The sequence below is a fragment of the Priapulus caudatus genome, unplaced genomic scaffold, assembly GCF_000485595.1.
Source record: "Priapulus caudatus unplaced genomic scaffold, Priapulus_caudatus-5.0.1 Scaffold2, whole genome shotgun sequence".
Taxonomy (NCBI): domain Eukaryota; kingdom Metazoa; phylum Priapulida; class Priapulimorpha; order Priapulimorphida; family Priapulidae; genus Priapulus; species Priapulus caudatus.
In genome coordinates, this window is record NW_014577063.1 from 191,703 (window position 1) to 210,736 (window position 19,034).

At 45.8% G+C, this 19,034-nt stretch overlaps 2 protein-coding genes and 1 long non-coding RNA gene across 3 annotated transcripts in view; 1 reads left to right on the forward strand and 2 right to left on the reverse strand.

Annotated features, from left to right (window-relative positions):
• Positions 1-3,267, forward strand: part of LOC106819916 (protein held out wings-like) — a 30,199-nt gene extending 26,932 nt beyond the window's left edge. The window contains exon 8 of the mRNA XM_014824518.1: positions 301-3,267. The gene's annotated coding sequence lies outside the window, so the exon portion shown is untranslated. The remainder of the gene's footprint in view (positions 1-300) is intronic.
• Positions 3,268-9,285: 6,018 nt separating this feature from the next.
• Positions 9,286-13,424, reverse strand: LOC106820780. Its single transcript, XR_001395655.1, has 2 exons — positions 13,378-13,424; positions 9,286-11,569 (listed from the first exon to the last, which is right to left on the reverse strand). It is a non-coding gene; the product is annotated as an uncharacterized LOC106820780 (long non-coding RNA).
• A 217-nt stretch (positions 13,425-13,641) lies between these two features.
• LOC106816381 (ensconsin-like) overlaps positions 13,642-19,034 on the reverse strand; it is a 25,749-nt gene continuing 20,356 nt past the window's right edge. Inside the window, exons 11-17 of the mRNA XM_014821015.1 lie at positions 18,735-18,915; positions 18,386-18,490; positions 17,930-17,986; positions 17,441-17,593; positions 16,741-17,011; positions 16,461-16,554; positions 13,642-13,864 (exon numbers count right to left, since the gene is read on the reverse strand). Coding sequence (XP_014676501.1) covers positions 13,642-13,864; positions 16,461-16,554; positions 16,741-17,011; positions 17,441-17,593; positions 17,930-17,986; positions 18,386-18,490; positions 18,735-18,915 — 1,084 coding nt within the window. The remainder of the gene's footprint in view (positions 13,865-16,460; positions 16,555-16,740; positions 17,012-17,440; positions 17,594-17,929; positions 17,987-18,385; positions 18,491-18,734; positions 18,916-19,034) is intronic.

Consider the following 19,034-nt stretch of genomic DNA (forward strand, 5'->3'; position numbering starts at 1 on the left):
ATCAAAATAACCGTCATGCTCGTAACTTCACCTTACTTACATGTAATAGCGTTATATGCTAGACGAGGCGCACGTTGCTTCACACGGCTACTGTGCCTGTTAATCACTGGTAAATGTACTGACATGTTAGACCTGTATACACTGCCAGCAGATCTCCCGTCGTTTCCTGTTTAACCAAACGTTAATATTTCTATAATAACAGAGCTTTTGTGCAATAATTGTAGACACATCATGTTCTTTAATAGCAGGTTGTGGAGATACGACTAACACCATTCTTCTTGTTTGTTTGTAACCCTCTAGCTTTCAGCTGTGGTTTGACTAACAACTGAACCCTCCTGCCTGCACTCATCACATGACCCACAGGTTGCATTTGATTGGCTCAGGCACAGGACTAACCAAGCAGGTGTGGATGCATCGGCGCCCTCTAAACTCACATCTGGGGTGTGCAGCCACCCCATTACTGGACAGTAAGCACTCTCCTATTATTTCCTTCAGACTAATGTTTTTAGTCTGTCATATCTCAGTGCCATAATGTAGATTTTATTAATAATTATTTGTTTTTTTAATAATAATATTGGACTAAAGAATCTTTGTGAAGATAGATCAAAAGTGACGCTGGTAAGCAACGTTGACGTTATAGCGTGTGCTTCGTGAATCTCATGGTTGTAGTAAAAAAGGACTAGGTAGCAGCTAGTGGCTGGTACCTCTTCAGATGTGATATCTTAACCTTGCATACAGGGTTACGACATGCGTCAGTGTTTGCCGTGAAGTATTTAACATTTAATTTCACAGTTTCTTGGCTCCACAGTTTTTAATCTCTTGAATCTAATCTGTTTCCTCATTCCTGAGTGCAATATATTACCACATTAAACGATTGGATAAATTATTATAGCTACGTGAAAAATTCCATGTGCTGGCTGGCGATATTGGTTATAATATAATTGTCACTTCTGTTGAGTTGTGACACAATTTCTTATCGTAGCTTGGCTTTGGCAAAAATCGGTCAAATTGCATGCCGTAGGAATACCTGTTAACTGAAACGCGGCGGCAACAAGACATGAGGCAATAATAGCTTATCTGTCGACTAAAATGTGGGGTAGCGAAAAAACGCAAGGGTCCACGTGGAATTTTGAGTTTATGTGATAAAATTCTAATTATTGTTGTGCTGACGTATTGCACTCGGGATTTGTGAAGCCGGGTTACATTCCCCAGGTTTTCCACCATGTAGGGAAGTAACTACAAGAATAAGTGGTTAATATTTCTCTCCCTGAGTGAGTCAATATGTGCCTCACGGCCAACATTGGCATGGTTGGTAACCCGGTTTGCAGGATTATAATGTCGTATCAATTACTATATATGCATTTGAACACAACATTTGGTTTTATTTATTTGTGTTCGTGCACCAGCATTCTTGACTAATTTTGTTAGGGAGCATTGAGTAAGAACCTCTCTCCTGTCAACTTGTGTTATGTATATTAGATGTAGACTGGTGTCGTTATTAAGGTTAATTGTACACACGAATAGCAATACGTTCAATAAATATTTCTAGTAGGTGTCATAGAAAGATACTTGTGAAATGGGCAGGTAGCGGGAAATTTCGATATACTGTAACATAGGAAACGTACCTTGTGGATTCACATGTAATTTCATCGAAAAATTGCCCCTACTTGGTATTAACATCCTGGCTAGGTGTTGACAGATTATGTGTCTGTGTTGTTAATATGCTGACCAGTTAACAGCAGTGGCATTAATGGTTGGTCGTAATCAGGCAATTCAGAGTAGACAAAAGAGCGGGAGTAGCCAGTGGCGCATCGCAGTGCAGTCAGGCAGGCGATAATAAACTTAAAAACTAATATTAAAATGACATTTAAGAATTACTGTGACTTATACACGCAGGTGATTATTCTGTGCTGTGACTGCTAGCGAATAGCGTTGGCGTAGGGAGGTACTGGCGGTTACTTATACTTTAGTTATCCGCGCAGCAGATGTCCTGATATAGTCATATCAAGAGCTAATAATACCTATAATTAGTATAAATAATAATAGTACTAATATTATTAGCTCTTGGTCATATGCTTCTCTGTCTCACTACCTCCACTAATCATTTGTCGATTACGCTAGCGTCACTAGGGGTGTAGCTACGTCGCGTGGGCTCGTGCGTTGTAACGTACAAGAATCACGAGACGTACAAGAGACTTTGGTGTCGATGTGCTGAGCTGGTAATCAGCTCTGTATACCTACGTATAGAACGAGCATGTGTTTATTACGCATAGATTCGTGCGCGTAGGTTAACAGTAAGAAATTCAGATAGTATAAGGATAATGCAGAAAATTCAACGATTACGCGGCCACCTATTTGGCAGATATAATAGGTGTGGTTCGAGGTCTAATAGGTTAGCTCTCTATTTGTGCGGAAAGGCAAACTGTTGCGAAGCGAAGGGCTGCACAGATAGAGCTATACTTCGGTGTGCTGTATGATGGTATATGATATATGGTGTATGACTGACGTGTCACCAGAGATGTGTGAAACCATGGATCCTGGCTTGTACGCAATGAAGGTGTTTGGCAGAGACGCCCCCACTTGTATGTGTATCACATAAGCAGATGATGTAAATTACCACAGGTGGGGCAAGCGCGAGTAAAAAATCTGAAATCGACTGAAATCTGAACGAAATGATCTGTTAGACGTTTCGTAAAATTTGCTAACAACATAGCCCGTGGTGGTTTGCACTGTCGTGCAGGGTTTTATGTATGCCTTACCTGGTGAACATACATAGCACACTATATTTCTACTTAGAAAATTATTAAGTAATGTCGATTGTTGTTAGTTTGGGGGGAGTGTGGTACCTAATGGTGACGATATTTGTTTTTGTGTGTGTTATGAATAAGTTTCCACATTGACAGAGTGATAGAACATGGTGGCAGGTTTTATTTCTAATATTATGAATAATAATATTTGGTGCTTTTACATGATAGGGATATTATCAGATGATATTATTGTATGACTGCGATTTGTATACACTGGATTTTTTGGATTTCAATTATATATTATATATGTTCTGTCAACACCATTGTTATGGTACTTCCAAATTCGAAAAAATCAAAATAGGTAATGATGGATTCATTGTTACCAAGTAGTATTTTCACACTCAAATTAATTAGTTTGCTTGCCATTTTTTGTTATCCCTGATGATATTTCAAAGATTTGTTGAACTGAAGTTTGTTATGGACCTAGATCTGAAGTAAAAGTATTTTCAGTGAGAACGTGCGTAAGGTTTCATGATTTTCCTTGGTTTGTACTTTTTCGCTTGTGATTGGTTGGAATAGACTTGATAGATTTCACACCAATAACCTCCATCCTAAGTTGGTAGCACGATTCACGTAGTATCATAACGTACACATACACACGCACACACACGCACAGGCGCACGCTCACGCATGCAGACACGCGCGTACGCACGCACGCACGCACGCACGCACGCACGCACGCACGCACACACACCGTAGGTCAGTGAACCACATGAGATACGCTACATACCCTTTTGGAAGTTCCGACTATAAAACATTCGCATGTACTATTGCACTTAAACATTTTAAAGTTGAGAGAGGTTGCGGACCTAATAAAGCCAACAGATCCACTCAACGGAATTTTTTATAGAGAATAAAATATAAATTAATATCGATTTACATTTTATTCTCTGAAAGAAATTCCGTTAAGTGGATCTATTAGCTCTATGAAATAGCAGATACAATAAGTAACAAATTGTTTAACTCCACCACATTACAGTGTTACCATTTACATTGTTTCTACTATTTTAATTACATTTAACAAACCATTTCAGTATGAATCAATTCCCTATCTCTGAATACAATGAATCACGCATGAAACAATGTGATACATAATTCTACACAAAACCCACAGCTTGAATTAGCTGTCAAGCATGGCCATTTATAACGACCGTTATTAAGCGACTGACTACGTTGTAAACAAAACGTTACAGGTTGTGATCAAAACACCAGTGTAACTACCAAAATTAACTTTTATTCATATCAGCGTACACATCGTGTTAGGAGTGAATAAAAGCTCGGATCTATACATGTACGCGCGTGCGTGTGTGCGTGTGTGTATGTATGTGTGAGTATGCGTGCATAATAAACCATTTTATGTTATCAAAATACTAGCCCTTCTAGTGGGCGTCCGATGATACCCACCCTTCTCCTACCTCCTATACGCCTTCTCCTGGCGTTCGTCTAAGCTATATGACCTTATCAAAGTTTGAATCGGAAAGAAATGTTCCATATTCTTTGCACGATATAGTCGGTGAAATATACGGCCAGCATACGGCGTGACGGTAGCCCCGAGCCATCAGCACCCCTCGTTCAAGCCCCTTCATGCTGCTGCGCAGTCGAAATACCCTATCTTACTGCGGCCATGTACAGCGCACAGTCGAATCTGTCCTCCGTATTGCTAGCCTACCCTTTTCCTACAATCAATCATGGCTGACAGCCATGTGCCCAATCTCAATCTCAATTGAGCCTTCGCATAAATTCCATCGCGTGTTATTGCCCGTGTCTTGGCCGGGACCCGCGTCCCTAAAAAACATTTCGCACATGTCAGTTCAAGAAGACGATGGAATAAGGAATCGCACACAAAAATCTTTCCACGGAGCAAGTTCTTTTCCTCGAGAGCTCTGATACGATGGTCTCCTATCACGCCAGCATCGCCGTTCGGGTTACGCCACTAATCACAGTTCATCCACGCCGTGTGTTATACAGCTTTCTTTAGCCGGCATCGAATTTCCGCATTATCATCCCCGAGCTGTTTTTCAGGCAGTGCACAATCGGTTATGTAGACGGCAATATCGGCATCGTGCCATGTTTTTACGACTAGACGAGCTTCGCGTATATAGGGCCCAAAAACAGTTGTTAACCCTTTAGGAGGAAACGCGCCGGATTTACGGGCCAGTGTCATGTCTTGTTTTAGACCATAAATCCTACATGCAAGTATAATGTTGGAGCTCTGATGCGGGCTGTTTACGACCGTCTAGTTGAAATATCGAGTTCTCTTCTAGAACACCTTATGTACTTGAATAACAATGCCTGCCACGGGCGCCCCCACACATGGGGAAGATTGCAGCCTTACAGAACATTGTCTTGCAATTCAGCACACAGCATGGCTGTTTCCAGCTTGGTACAATTACCCGCCTTCAAACGAATCCGCTACTCAGCTTCATTGTACAGAGTCAGGTACAAGAGGAGGTACAGAGTCGACCGAGGTGTGACGAGTTAGCCCCACTAGCAGTCGTCTGTTTATGTAACCTGCGGCGGGGCTCAATATGAAAGCGCACTCTCATGATTTTCAAGTGATCAACGCCATTAATATATTAAATATAGTTTATAGTATATAGTTATTAGCATATGCAGACGTATCGGAATATTCATGTTTACTCACTGACAGTACCAGTGAGACTATGCCTATAGACTAAAAATCGAAGCGTCTCAGTTTTTAGTAACGGGCATTTTTAAGTATAGGATGATATACCTTTGCAGATCAAAGCACGTACATAAATACTGTTATGAAATACTGATTATGCGTGTGCATAAGTAAGGATTGTTGTTTTTGAATTGATTTTTTCCCCGTTTTATTTCATACCGCACGATATTGTGAAATCGAATTCAGTTAGCTCGTTAAGCTGGGGGCACACGAGCGTATTTTTTCGCCCGATCGCGACGATTAATATCGCCAGCGAATTTATACGCCCGATCATGAAGGGGCACACGTAGCGAATTTGAGAGCGTACGCGTACGCCACTCGACGGAATCACATGATCACATGATGCATCACATCAGGAGATCATGATGCATCCCTATTATACACTCCTGATCACATGATATCAACAACACGTCCGATTGGTTTAAAAAAATCGATCGCTCGACAAAATACGCCGGACACGGGCACACGAGCGAATTTGCAAGTAAATAATCGGCCGAAAATATCTAACATTTTTGATACGGGCGATTCGTACGGGCGTACGAAATCGGCGTCGACGTGAAAGGGCACACGGGCAAATTTTTCGAGCGATTTTAAAATTCGCCGCGATCGGGCGATAAAATACGCTCGTGTGCCACTACCTTTAGCGAACGGATCGGATGAGAGAGCTATTCGCATCAGTCACTCTTGATCACATCAAGATCACATGTTTATGACGTGGCGGCCATTTTGATTAAACGTGACGCGCACTTCCGGTGATGGAGGTAGCGGCTGCGGCCCACGCCTTTGCGACGAAAGACGCCAACGACAGCTTTGATTTGGTGTGAATGTTAGACGCACATGTGCACACACACATAGCACATCGATTTGATTTAGGGTGCGCGCACATGTGGTATTACCAAGCACGTCGTAACCTATAGTTGATATCGTAAATTTTATGCAGCTATAGCGCAAGATTCAGAGCGTGCATAGTGGCGCACCCTAATATTTATTTGCTGCTGAGATTGGTGTAGGCCATAGAAATAATATAGATAACCTATAACCTGGTTATCTATATTAGTTCTATGGTGTATGCTTACAAACGCGACTCAAGTTGGTAACACTGCATGTATACCGTGCTATTCGTCACTCGTGCGTCATCTTCGTAGTCTTCTTTTTCCGTCCCCTGCTTCTTTTTATTGTTGTTGCTCTTCTTCTTCTTCCTTATTCTTGCGTGTTCTTCTTATGGGAACATCCGGCCGGTCGGTTGTATATACAGCCACTTACTTTCCAGCAGAACACCGTGCTTTTATTAGGTAGCTGTAATAGGCTGTGAGCTATGTAGTGTAAGCTAGGTCTCTATGAATCAATAACGGTGTATTGTGGCGGACTAGATTATCATGGCGGTATACCGGCATCTCTTCAAAGCAGCTCTAATATTGCGACGCAATTTATATATTATTGGAGCCATGACGTGAAATTAATTCATTTTAAATCGCGTACGTGTCTGTATACAGAGAAGCAGAACAGTCTTGGTTCACACTGACTTGCTCCTCAATCTGGTCAGTAGTGGGCATCTTATTGTAACAATATGACGTCACCTTGGGTCATCCCCCACCTGCCTCTATCGATCATGGTATGTCACTGCCACACACACAAGCAATGCATTTGATTCCCGACGGGATGTATCCTTAATTCCAACCACATAAATCTCCTTTTTTATATGTTTATAACATGTTGGTGAACTCTGACCAGTCACAAACCTCCAGCAACACGATTTTCTAAACATTTATAACACGTAGGTGCATTCTAGAAGAATAAAATTCGGCGGATTTTACATTAAATAGCATTTATTTGACAATACACAAAGGCCAACTAATCTGCCGTGCAGAATGTTTGTCTGTCGTCGTTCACACAGACGCCGCTAATAATAATATTCCTCATCATCATGTACCGTAAGTACATTACACCCAATATATTATTAAACATTAGTTGTCGCCGCTCGTTGTCTCCTTGCGGTGATAGTTACAAAGCTGCAAATATAGACACGTGCAATCGTACTAGCGTGTACAGACGCTACGCAACTGTGCTGCCTGCTGCTTCCCTCACACATAACACGCACTGGAGTCTGTGCGAACCAAAAAGCAGAGTATACTGGCTACCTTCCTGAGGGTATGCCGTAATACTAGCAGTTAAAAAATGCTACATATCATCGTGTGCAGTATTATTTAACTCCTGATAATATCTTTGGCTTCATGCAAGGACCGTGGAACGGACACAAGCGAACTAATGCAACACTACATGAACTACCGGGTCAACTTCCGGATTAGCCAGACGACCGCCTCAACAGTGACGCGCCGAGATGGCAACACACATGTCGTGACGTCACCACCCACTGCGACGACCAGCCGCTACGCATGCTGCGTGACGCGATTCACCATCACGTGTGACGTCACAATACGCAATATGCGCGTGCAAAGTGCGGCTACTCTGTCGTGAACAAAGTATTGTTTTTGCTACTTGAATGTTGTTTTACTAGCAATAGATGTCTGGCTAATTACAAAAGATGCGCCTTGACACGTCAGTAGTATGTAGATCACAACCAGCTGTCCACGCATCGCGCTTCACTTCTGCTCTCACCAAGCAACGTGCGCATAACACGCTAGAAGACAGCTTACACGGAGGGGAGCTGTTATTTTCAGGACGCGGGACCGGAGTCACCAGACCACGTCAATTATAAAAAAAAACAGGGGAAATACCTGATAATTTCCCGTGATTTGGGAAAAGAAGTCAACCGAGACGCAGGAAAGATCTGCATCTGGCGTTTTGTTTGGGCCGGGAACTAGGAAATGGCATATTTATTACCCGCGTAACTGGGAATGACACCCCCCCCTCCATTCCCCCTCCACACGCGATATCCACATTCGCGCACACAGGGAGTTCCCTATGTAAACACACCGCCATTACACAACTGCACGCTTAGCTAGGCAGCAAGTACACAGCCCTCACAAATAACTAAGCACGCACGGCTCGCCACGACGTAGCCCTAGAACTATAGCCCTTCCCTCTGCCACAGGCCTGTGGCAGAGCGAAGTGCTATAGTTCTAGAGCTAGCAACGACGTAGCACGCACGCTGCGCGGACAACGACAAGTACGATCAGGTGAGAAAGATAACTCAACAGCTAATCAAAGGTGTCACACGTAGCTATAGCTGTGTTCGTTCACGAACAAAGAGCATCGTTACACGGATGCAGCTAGGTCACACATAGCAAACATAAAAACACGAAAGCTAAACGTGATATTGACCCTCGTCGAGTTTATACGTGTAATGTACTGATTACCTCTACCGCAGAGAGTATATACACTGTTACGAGCCATTGGGTGCTCATTTACAAGTTACTGCAAGGTCGTAAATCTCTGTATATCTCGTTTATTCCTAAGTTAACCTCACAACATGCGTAATATGACGAACTAGTAAATCCCTTATAGGAACAGCTGCTGCGAGAGACGATTTGCAGCGTGAATATGGAATACAAACCGAATGAGCACAGCCTTAGAAGCCACCATGGGCCGATTCTAGAAAACGCTGCTTCAACATGCTACAGCAAGCACGCACGCACGCACACGTACAACCAACCACACACACACACGGCGCGCACCGCACTGGGACACACACCACAACACACACACACACACACACACACACACACACCACACACTCGAACGCACTCACGAACTGCACACGCACGCACGCCTACATACTCGCACGCACGCATGCACATTCAACTATGAATAATAATACATTCCTCCATCATCTCGATATCATGAATAGATTACTGGACAAGTAAATGCCTTGCTACAGATTACATAAGCACAGCCAATAACCTCACTTTATCCTAGTCCCCATCAAACATAAAGTGCACTTCCATGTATGTATATAAATAATACAACGTTCCTTTTATATACATCAACATAAATGTCCACCTTCGGAACACGGCCGCAACCGCATTTTCAAACAGTATACAAAGAAAAAATGTCAGCAAACGATGAGTAACTACAACTTACAGGGCAACTAGAAATATGACATCATTGTCATTGTCGTCGTCGTCGTCGTCATCGTCGTCGTCATCACACACTCAAGCCGTCAAAAGACCACAAAACGGCATTAAACGAAAAAACTCGCGTACGCGTTGTTCCGCAAGATATTACGTAATAAATAAGGAATACTGGTACATTAGACCTAGCAATTAAAAAACTATCACATACAGTATTATACATGCTCTAGCCAGTACGATGTCTTTGCCTGACCAACAGTGACTCATGCGAACAGAGGGGAGAGATGGGCGGACACTTTGTCCTTACAGGGCAGGGAAAGTCCACATATGGACTCAATATCACCACGACAATAAGTGATACATGTTGGGATTCCGTAGAAGCATGCCGAAAACAATGACAAAGATAATAATCTGAGCCCACATCGCCGATAGAGGGTGCCACTGTGAGGTATCGTTGAAGAAACTCTATTGAACACCGCATAGGAGTACTCCTCTTGATCCCGAGAGGTCAAAAAGAGGTGAACTATAATCACTGCCGGTCTACGTATTGCACACATTCCGCACCAAGAGTGCTTGCTAGCCTGTGTTAGCGGCTGGAGAGTCACGCAGCCGGTATTTCTGCTAACTGCACCATGCAGACGAAAAGACAACAGTGAAGCGTCTGTTATCGTAGCTGTAAGCTGGTTATATTCAGATGGCTCATCATAAACACGGCAGCACCGCGTCATCACGTAGACGCCACCTCTCTCTCTCTCTCTCTCTATCTCTCTCTCTCTCTCTCTTTCTCCTACACCCAGCTTGCTCTGTGCTGCATTTTACGTTACAGAGCCCCAGAGAGGTTAGTTGCTCGCCCGTTTATATAATTAGTTCGGGGTGGTTCTAAAAACTGGAATGCACCATTAGCGCGCTGCGCCCACACAATGAAGACACGCGGAAATGCTATCCTCATTTCCTAAGCAACGACGCAGTGGTAGAGCACATGTAGTTACTACCATCATCGCTATTTTGTAGCACGGCAACGGCTGTATAAACTAGCTCTACATGCACGAGGAGACTGTCATGCCTAGTTGGCGAGATAACGCCCAAGCGGAAAACATATTTCCGAAAATGCGATGATGGGGGACAGAGAATATTTTTGCTCAGCCGACAGCGAACGTATTCAGTACGTCGGCACTACGCGTGTTGCGTATTAGTACGCGGCTTGGACGTGTGCTAGCAGCACTCGCCAGGGAGGTAACGTACGGCTTCACTGGCGCGAGCAAAGCTTCAACCGACCCACCTCTAGTCACGACACTGACACGTGAGATTGACGTGCAGTGTACACGCAACAAGCAGAGACAACATTGGGCATGTATCTCTGTCGGCTGAGCAACAGATGAAAGTCATTATTAACGCTGGATTTGCCACCCGTGCATTGATGTGTCTGGGATAATACTTCTATTTACCTCAACCACAGCCTCAACCCACCCTGAGACAACACCATGTTCAAAGGTGATTGACCCCCTTCTCTACACACCCCATACATACGCACGCACGCACGCATGCACGCACATACCCACTCTGACACGAATCTATTGGCAGAAAATCGTGTCCGAATATATGGCTTCATCATACAAGCATTAGCAGCATGCTGATATAAACGTCGTCGTTAACGCGAGCAAGACTGAGCGACGAGACGGTCACACCGTCACCGACCTCCCCTTCCCCGGCTGTCTGCCGCATCTCAGTCAGTCAATAAATGAACTATTCAATTAATTAATTACAGTTCTCCCATGGAAAACACAAACATAAGATATAGCAGAAAATATGCAACCACGTTACACAGTTAATTCTGGACATATTCACAAAGTGCCACGTCCATTTCGTCGCCGCGTCACATCCGTGAGGCAGCGATGGGGGCAACAGCAGCAGCGGTGGCGGCGGTAGCAGATACGATGGCACACACATACGCTGGCTTCACGCGGCTTCATTCGATGAGGAACTCGTTGGCGATTAAGCATCACACGCTATCCGACTCTGTGGCACGACCTAGCTTCACAACAGATCTGAAACGGGCAACAGTTCACACGTCACGACGACCATACCGCTATTAGCATACTAGTGATGCACGCGATTGCTGTATCACGCGACTGAGGGTTGTAAAACCATAAAGTTTATGGAAGCAATTTATGTGAAAAAATGATTTTGGTCATAATTTCTAGATACATTCTGATACCGCCCCCGTGCCTTAGCACTCTCCCCCACCACCATCCCCGTGCCGACCGTTGCCTTAGCACTCTCCCCCCCGCCCCTTATCACTAGGCACTCTCCCTCACAGCACTAGCCCCTGACCTTAGCACTCTCCCCCACCCCCACCCCGTACACTAGCACACTCCCGGCCCCCCCGTACACAGCAACACTCTCCACCCCCGTACAGCTAGGCACACTCCCGCCGCCGCACGGCCGCCGTACACTACACACGGTCCCAGCCGCCCCACCGTACACTAGCAACATCCCCCGCCGCCCCCCGGCCCTAGCAGACTCCACTTGCCCCGCTCATGACGCTGTAAGCAACTCTCCCCCACCCCCGCCCCGCGCCTTAGGCACTCTCCCCCCACCCCTCACCCGTGCCGTTAGCACTCTCCCCGCCCGCGCCTTAGCACTCTCTTCTCACCCCGTACACCTGCGCATTCTCGCTCACACCCTCGGCCCGCGCCTTAGTCCCGACTGGACGCTGCCAACCCCATGCTGATGATCAATCGAGTAATAATTTATTGGATTTTTCCGTACAAATGGCCATTTGTGCACGTACACCTTTTTGTCGGTCCTCTCACGGTGATTGGCTGAAAAAGTAGGCCTTCAAGTGGCGGTGATCTACTATTCCTGGATCCGTGACGTCATTCAAAATGAGCTCGCCGCCATAAACCAGACAGGAACGAGGCGCATAACACAGGCAAATTTTACGACATTTTTAGGTGACGTACCGCGCTACGTTTTAAGAGCTATAGTCAATTACCAGACACAGTAGTCATGTGTACATTGATAATAGTTGATTTTAGCACTGTGTTTATTTCTTTTTTTTGCATTAAAAAATATAAATTTCAGAGATTTCTTGCTGGTCGCGTAATTTGTTCCGCCGGTCCGTCCGTAACACCGTAAATTCTGACTGCGGCGGTTCGTAACAAATTACGGGCCAATAACTGTAACAGTTGGCAGTTCTGCTTAGCATAACTCGATCCCACCCCCGTACATCTACGCACTCTCCCGCCACCCCCGCCCCGTGCCTTAGCACTCTCCTCCACCCCCGTACACTAGTAGCCTCTCTCTCCCACCGCACCCGGTAAGGCGTACACTCGTCTCCACGCCCCGTACACTAGCATCTCCCCCACCCCGTACACTAGCACTCCTCCTCCCCCCCCGTACACGCTACACTCTCTCCACCCAACCGTACACTAGCAGCTCCATCTCCACCCCCCGCGCTGCCGGACACTACACCCTCCGCCCCTACTGCGCCCGCTCTCGCCGCCGACGTAGCAACTGCTCTCTCGCCGACGCCTCCGTAACTAGCAACTCTCTCCCACCCGAGCCCCGTATCACTAGCACTCACTCCCACCCGCCAAAACACCGGTGCATCTCCCACCGCCTATGCACTCTCTCCCAACCGCCCGTAACACTAGCACTCTCCCCCACCCCCGTTGACACTAGGCAGACTCTCTCCCCACCCCCGTACATCTAGCACTACTCCCCCCACCCCCGTACACTAGCACTCTCTCCCACCCCCCGTAGCACTACGGCACTCTCTCCCACCGACCAGCACCTCAGCAGCACCACCCCGCGCTGGGACTGAAGCGAGTGCGCAGCCGCGCGTGCTCACCCTACGACGTCCTGCACGCTCGGCGCATGACGCTGCTCGCCTCGAACGCGGATCATCGTGGCGGGAAACGCCGTCTGCCCGTTGCTGTGGCGCCCTTCGCGGGCCGTAGTCCGCACGACGACAGTGAGCATGCAGCTGCTCGACAGCCACGGTCGCTGTCGCGGGGCGCTCTTCAACGCCGAGTCGCCGACACGCATCGCCGAATGGGTTTCGCGTGCGTGGGGCTGCCACCGTCCAGTGAACGGTTCTGAGTGGCGCCGGACGTCACCACGCCACCGAGGTCGTCGGCATAACGGGTTTTCGCGTGCGTGAGGGGCGCCACTGTCGGCGAACGGTTGTACTGGTGTGCTGGGCGATCCGAGGTCGCTCAAACGGGTTAATAGAGGGCGCTGGGGCGCGAGGCGGTACGCGGAGAAGACGTCGAATTTCCGTCGATCGCCGGCAGCAAGGAGCGCATCGGTGACGTCCTTCTCTTATGGTTGCATAGTGCGAGACAAAGACGCAGCGTCGTCACGGTACAACACGCAATCAATATCTACGCTCGATTAAGAATTTGGGTTAGCAAAAGCCTTGCTCGAGTAGAGGCATAATTGTAGTATAATAATAGTATTAGTTATGCCTAGAGCGTGATAGTTAACCTGGCGGTATTTCTAACATGGGTAATGAGTATTGAAAACAGTAGTGCCGCATTAGCGACAGTGCTCAACTGAGGTCTGCTGCTATACCTGTACTGGCCTTCGTTTTCTGGCAAAAGGTTGAAAGGCCTCTTCTATCGCTAACCGCTACGTCATCATCAAAACTATGTAGCATAGGTATTAACACTAAAACTAAACCCTAACAATGCATCTAACTTCATACCTGCTCGACTGTCTTATATATTTGTGTCATAATGTATCCACTAGGCTTTATAGTTGCTGCGAGATGGCGGCGTGCAAGTGTAATCAATAATCAAGATGGGCCTTAATTCCATTGAGTTGCTGAAATTACAGGCTAAAATCCAAGTATATTCAGGCAGGCGACAATTTCGCTCAGCTGTGAGTAATAAATTAAACACGTCTGCATTGGCAGGTGTGCATGTTTTATTAGAAAAGTGCGCAGTTCACCCCCATGCATGAGTAATGGGTTGCCCGCCCGGGTTTGTGCCTACATTTCGGATGACGGTAGCCACGCGAGCATTCAGGGTGCTTTAGAATATAATATTGATTTAAGGAGTGTAAACCTGGTTCAACAACACTTTTGTCTTTGGCAATTGAACTGCAAATGTAGCCTCACATCCACACAGTATGGGCCTCTAATAATAAGAAAAGCAGTTCGAGTCCTTTGTTAACAGTGCAACAATCATGTTTAACCCTCCTCGTTGAGGGTCAAAAGATTATCAGACACGTTACTCTTCGCACGTCAGTGGAAAGCACATTTCATGGTCCTTTCATTAAAGTGATAAAAATGGTAGGTCAGTGCTGAAACAAAAAGTTTTTCACTTTCTCGCGTTAGCCATGTCCTCAGAAAATTTGATATCTGACGCTTTCCCCCCTGCCCTTTGACCTATGACCTCCAATTTCGCACTGGTGGATGGTTTTCCTGCCATCACACTATAACAGCCGATTATATTAGAGCATAGGTCGACGCCGTTCAGATTTGTGCCGCAATTCGTATTTCCTCTATCTTTAAGTTAAAGGCATAATAGGCCCATTATTATGCATGTTGACGAATGCTACAAGTAACTGGCACCTGTGTGTAGTTAATAAGTACATTACGTTATAGCCAAACGCGTATTAGTTTGTCCAATATCACTGCTGGTTACTAAGAAATGTCTAATTGAAATCCGCAGTCCAAGAATCAGTTGACTGACTTGTTTACGAGTTTCGAAACTGCATACGGCGAAACGGTGTGATACAGATTTAATAGTGCACCGGACATTTTCGCACAGCATGCTCGGCCCGTACGCGATGCTAGCGATAGTACAGTACCGTAACTGTATACGTAACAGTACTCTGATTGTAATGAAAGTGGAATCCACGTAGGAATCACGGACGCTCATGATAATGAAGTAGGCTGTGTTGGGGCCAACACTATGGGGGGATCCCAGACTAACCACTGCCACAGACTAAAACATGGAAAGCAGACGCCACTAGGCGTATTTACCTATATTGGTCAAAACGAATACACCTGTGTCCAGAAAATTGAAAGACATGTGGGTACTTTCATTAGCACCCCTGGTTATTATCTTGTGCCCAATACCGAGAATACACCAGAGATACATTCTACTAGCTCATTAGTCGTTATAAGCATCCGGGACAAACAATTCTCTGCTCAACCCCACCTGTAGGCACATGTAACGTCACCTAACGCGAATCGAGGCATTTTGATTGCAACCAATTTAGCGTTGGCGCCAGATTACCAGATTTACGATTTCAATTAGACATTTCTTAGTAATTAGCAGTGATATTAGACAAACTAATACGCGTTTGGCTATAAGGTAATGTACTATTAACTACACAAGGTGCCAGTTACTGTAGCATTCGTCAACTTTGCATAATCAATGGGCCTATTATGCCTTTAAGGGGGAAATATTCCCCCCTCGTTGACATATCTTGACCTTTGACCTTTGACCCCCAAATTGGTCACCCCGAGTCCTTTTCACGATCCCCCTCCCCCCACGTCCCGAATATCGTCACCGTACGTCAGGCGGTTAAGATTTGTGCCCAACTGTTGACGCACGCATGAACGGACGGACGGCCGGACGGTTGCACGACCATGCGATTCTACAAGCTGCAACTGACTACGTCAGATGAGATAAAAAGGGATTGGAGATATACTCTATTGCTAAAGAAAGCATTGGTTTGCATGTGCAGGTTAAAGTTCGTGGGTCGCACATGTAAACGGTAAAATAAACAGCAACTTTGAAAGTTTATCGTGGGTTTATATAACCTGGATTTCAATAAGGTTTCACTTAAGTTGTTATTATGTAATGAATTCAATAGCTTAATGCCTGTTTATTCAATAGTGAACTAAGATGACATTATTCAGAGCTCCTACGGCAGGTACTGGGTAACAGTACCCGCAGCTACAGGAAAACCACCTACTCGTGTTTTTCACTGATGTCTTCGGAGCCGTTCTCGTAGTCTTGCCCGTTCTCCTCCGGAATTCCACCTCTAATGCCAGAATCCATCATGCTCTCTGTGAAAACACATCACCTTGCATAAAAATCACCACTGTTTTGTAATGGAGCTAAAAGGAATCGACTGATAGGAATTCAGAATGCTCGACTTATGTACAATACAGTCATCTTTGACACGCCAACACAGGATATATACATGGTATACACCACAGTACGCAACCCCTGTCAGAATCGTCGTCACTCACGCGTCATGTCGAAGGTGCCCGACTCCTGGTACATGGACATCATCATGATATCCTGCGACTTGGTCCACACGCCCGAGTCAGCGACGCCCTCTACAGGCGACGCGCTGTCCGTCGTCCTCTCCTCCGTCGCGGAGTCTTCGCTCTCCGGTGTTGGCGTCGGCGACAGCAGGGCTGGGCTTCTCGCCGCATCCGACGCGGTGTCCTGCTCGACATTGGTGGCGCCCCCTAGACTCTCTGCTGGCTCCGGTGTTAGCGCCGGTTCCATCACGTCCTGTGGGAAACGTGATCCGATGACTGCGATGTCTTAACTATCAGCTAATCTGTACCCTTACGCAAATTGATAAATTCTCCCAAATGAAATATTCCCAATAGGTCTTCATTTTGTCTAGGTCAGGGCCATTTTCAGAAGACAGTACTTTTAGACTAATGATGTTAAAAGACTATTTAGATTTTAGCAAGCATAATAACTGATCTTTAAACTGTTTCCCTGCGGGGCGCAGTTTCTAAAATTTTGGTAAGAACCTCAGGCAACTCGGGGAAATCCACAAAGGTTTGACAAAGGTCAAAGTGAAAAGGTGAGCAGTAGGCCATGACACAATTATATAATTATATATATTATATTATTATAGGCTAGGATAATTAAGTTGGAAGGTTGGCACGTAAAGAAGCACAGGTGATGCAGCAGTTCAAGTATCGTTACCTCCGGCTGTGTTGCAACAACGGCCGGTATTTCGATTGCTGCCTCTGGCTCAGTGTTCACAGGCTGTAGCGTAAGCTGTACGTTCACATTCTCTGCTTCCTTGTTTTCCTCCTCTGCTTTCTCGGACTCTGCCTCCTCCTCCTGTTCATCTTTCTACGAAAGCACACAGATTCTCTCAGCACCTCGCACATCATTTGGCATATCCGCCATGGTGACATGACTTCTTCTCTGACAACCATTCTTCTTTGGATATTAATGCCACGTTGCTCAAGCTCACCCAGGTTTTACACGTAGTTACACAGTCATTCACACAGTTATTGACAAGCACTGCCTGTCAATCATACCAGGCAGATAGGTCAGTTGCCTTGCATCCCTTTCACATCCATACCCTTAGGTTTCAACCAATAGCCCATAAAACCTCTGCGAGATCCAATTTACAAGATAATTACTGTAACACGACCTGGGAAGGCAGATTGAAAAAATGCTCACCTTCACGGGAGTGGTTGATGGAGTTTTCCTGGTCCTACTCATGATGGCTTCCAGACGCTACAACACATAATCAATATGTCAGACATCCACCGCTGCCACACGACACAAGCACATGGATCTGCAGCTGTAGCTATGTACAACTGTGAGCAGTTCCCTCTTACTCTAACGTGTTTGTTGTCAAGATTATGCCTCGAACAGTCTGCTTAAATTTTCATTAGCTTCATTACATTTAGACTCATGTGAACCTCATCACACGTAGTGACACACACTCTCACTCACTCACTCACTCACTCACTCACTCACTCACTCACTCACTCACTCACTCACTCACTCACTCACTCACTCTCACTCACATATGTGCACACACACAATCACCCACTCACACACACACAACTGGGACATTCCAATTTCAGTATTGTTAGCCGAGTAGCAGCAGGAATCCCCTACAAAGCCCACCTTCTTCCTCTGCTGCCTCTCGTCCTCCTCACGACGTGCCCGCTCCTCCATCTCCTGCTGCATCTTCTCCCTTTCCTCCTGTGCCTTCTGCTCAGCCTCCAGCTTCTACATGAAACGCATTTTGTTTTTTACTCATTGTATTTTTTTTGCAAGTAGAACTCTTAAATCTCTCCTGATCACAGGTTTCTTCTCCTGCATTTTTTTTTACGATCGGCTTTCTCCCAACCACTTTCATCGGCTTAGTACTATTACGGCTCTTAAATGCGAAACAGACAATTATTTTAATAAATAATCAGTTTTAATAAATAGTAAATAATCTTCTTACTCCCCGCTCCATGCCATAACCTACCAGTCGAGCCTCCTCCTCTTCACGCAGTCTCTCCTCCTCCTTGCGATTCTCCTCTGCCTCGATAGCCCTCCTCAGCCTCTCCTCCTCGGCCTTGCGACCTTCCTCGGCCAGCCGATGCTGCTCCTCCTCCCAGAGCATCCTCTCCTCCTCCTCGCGCTTCAACCGTTCTGCCTCAAGGCGCCTGTGCAGCAAGGAAGAGGTAATTACCATGGCAACAGATAAGGATGCTTACAATACATGTAAAAATAATTGCGTGCATGTATAAATAAATATATATATAAATAAATAAATATATATATA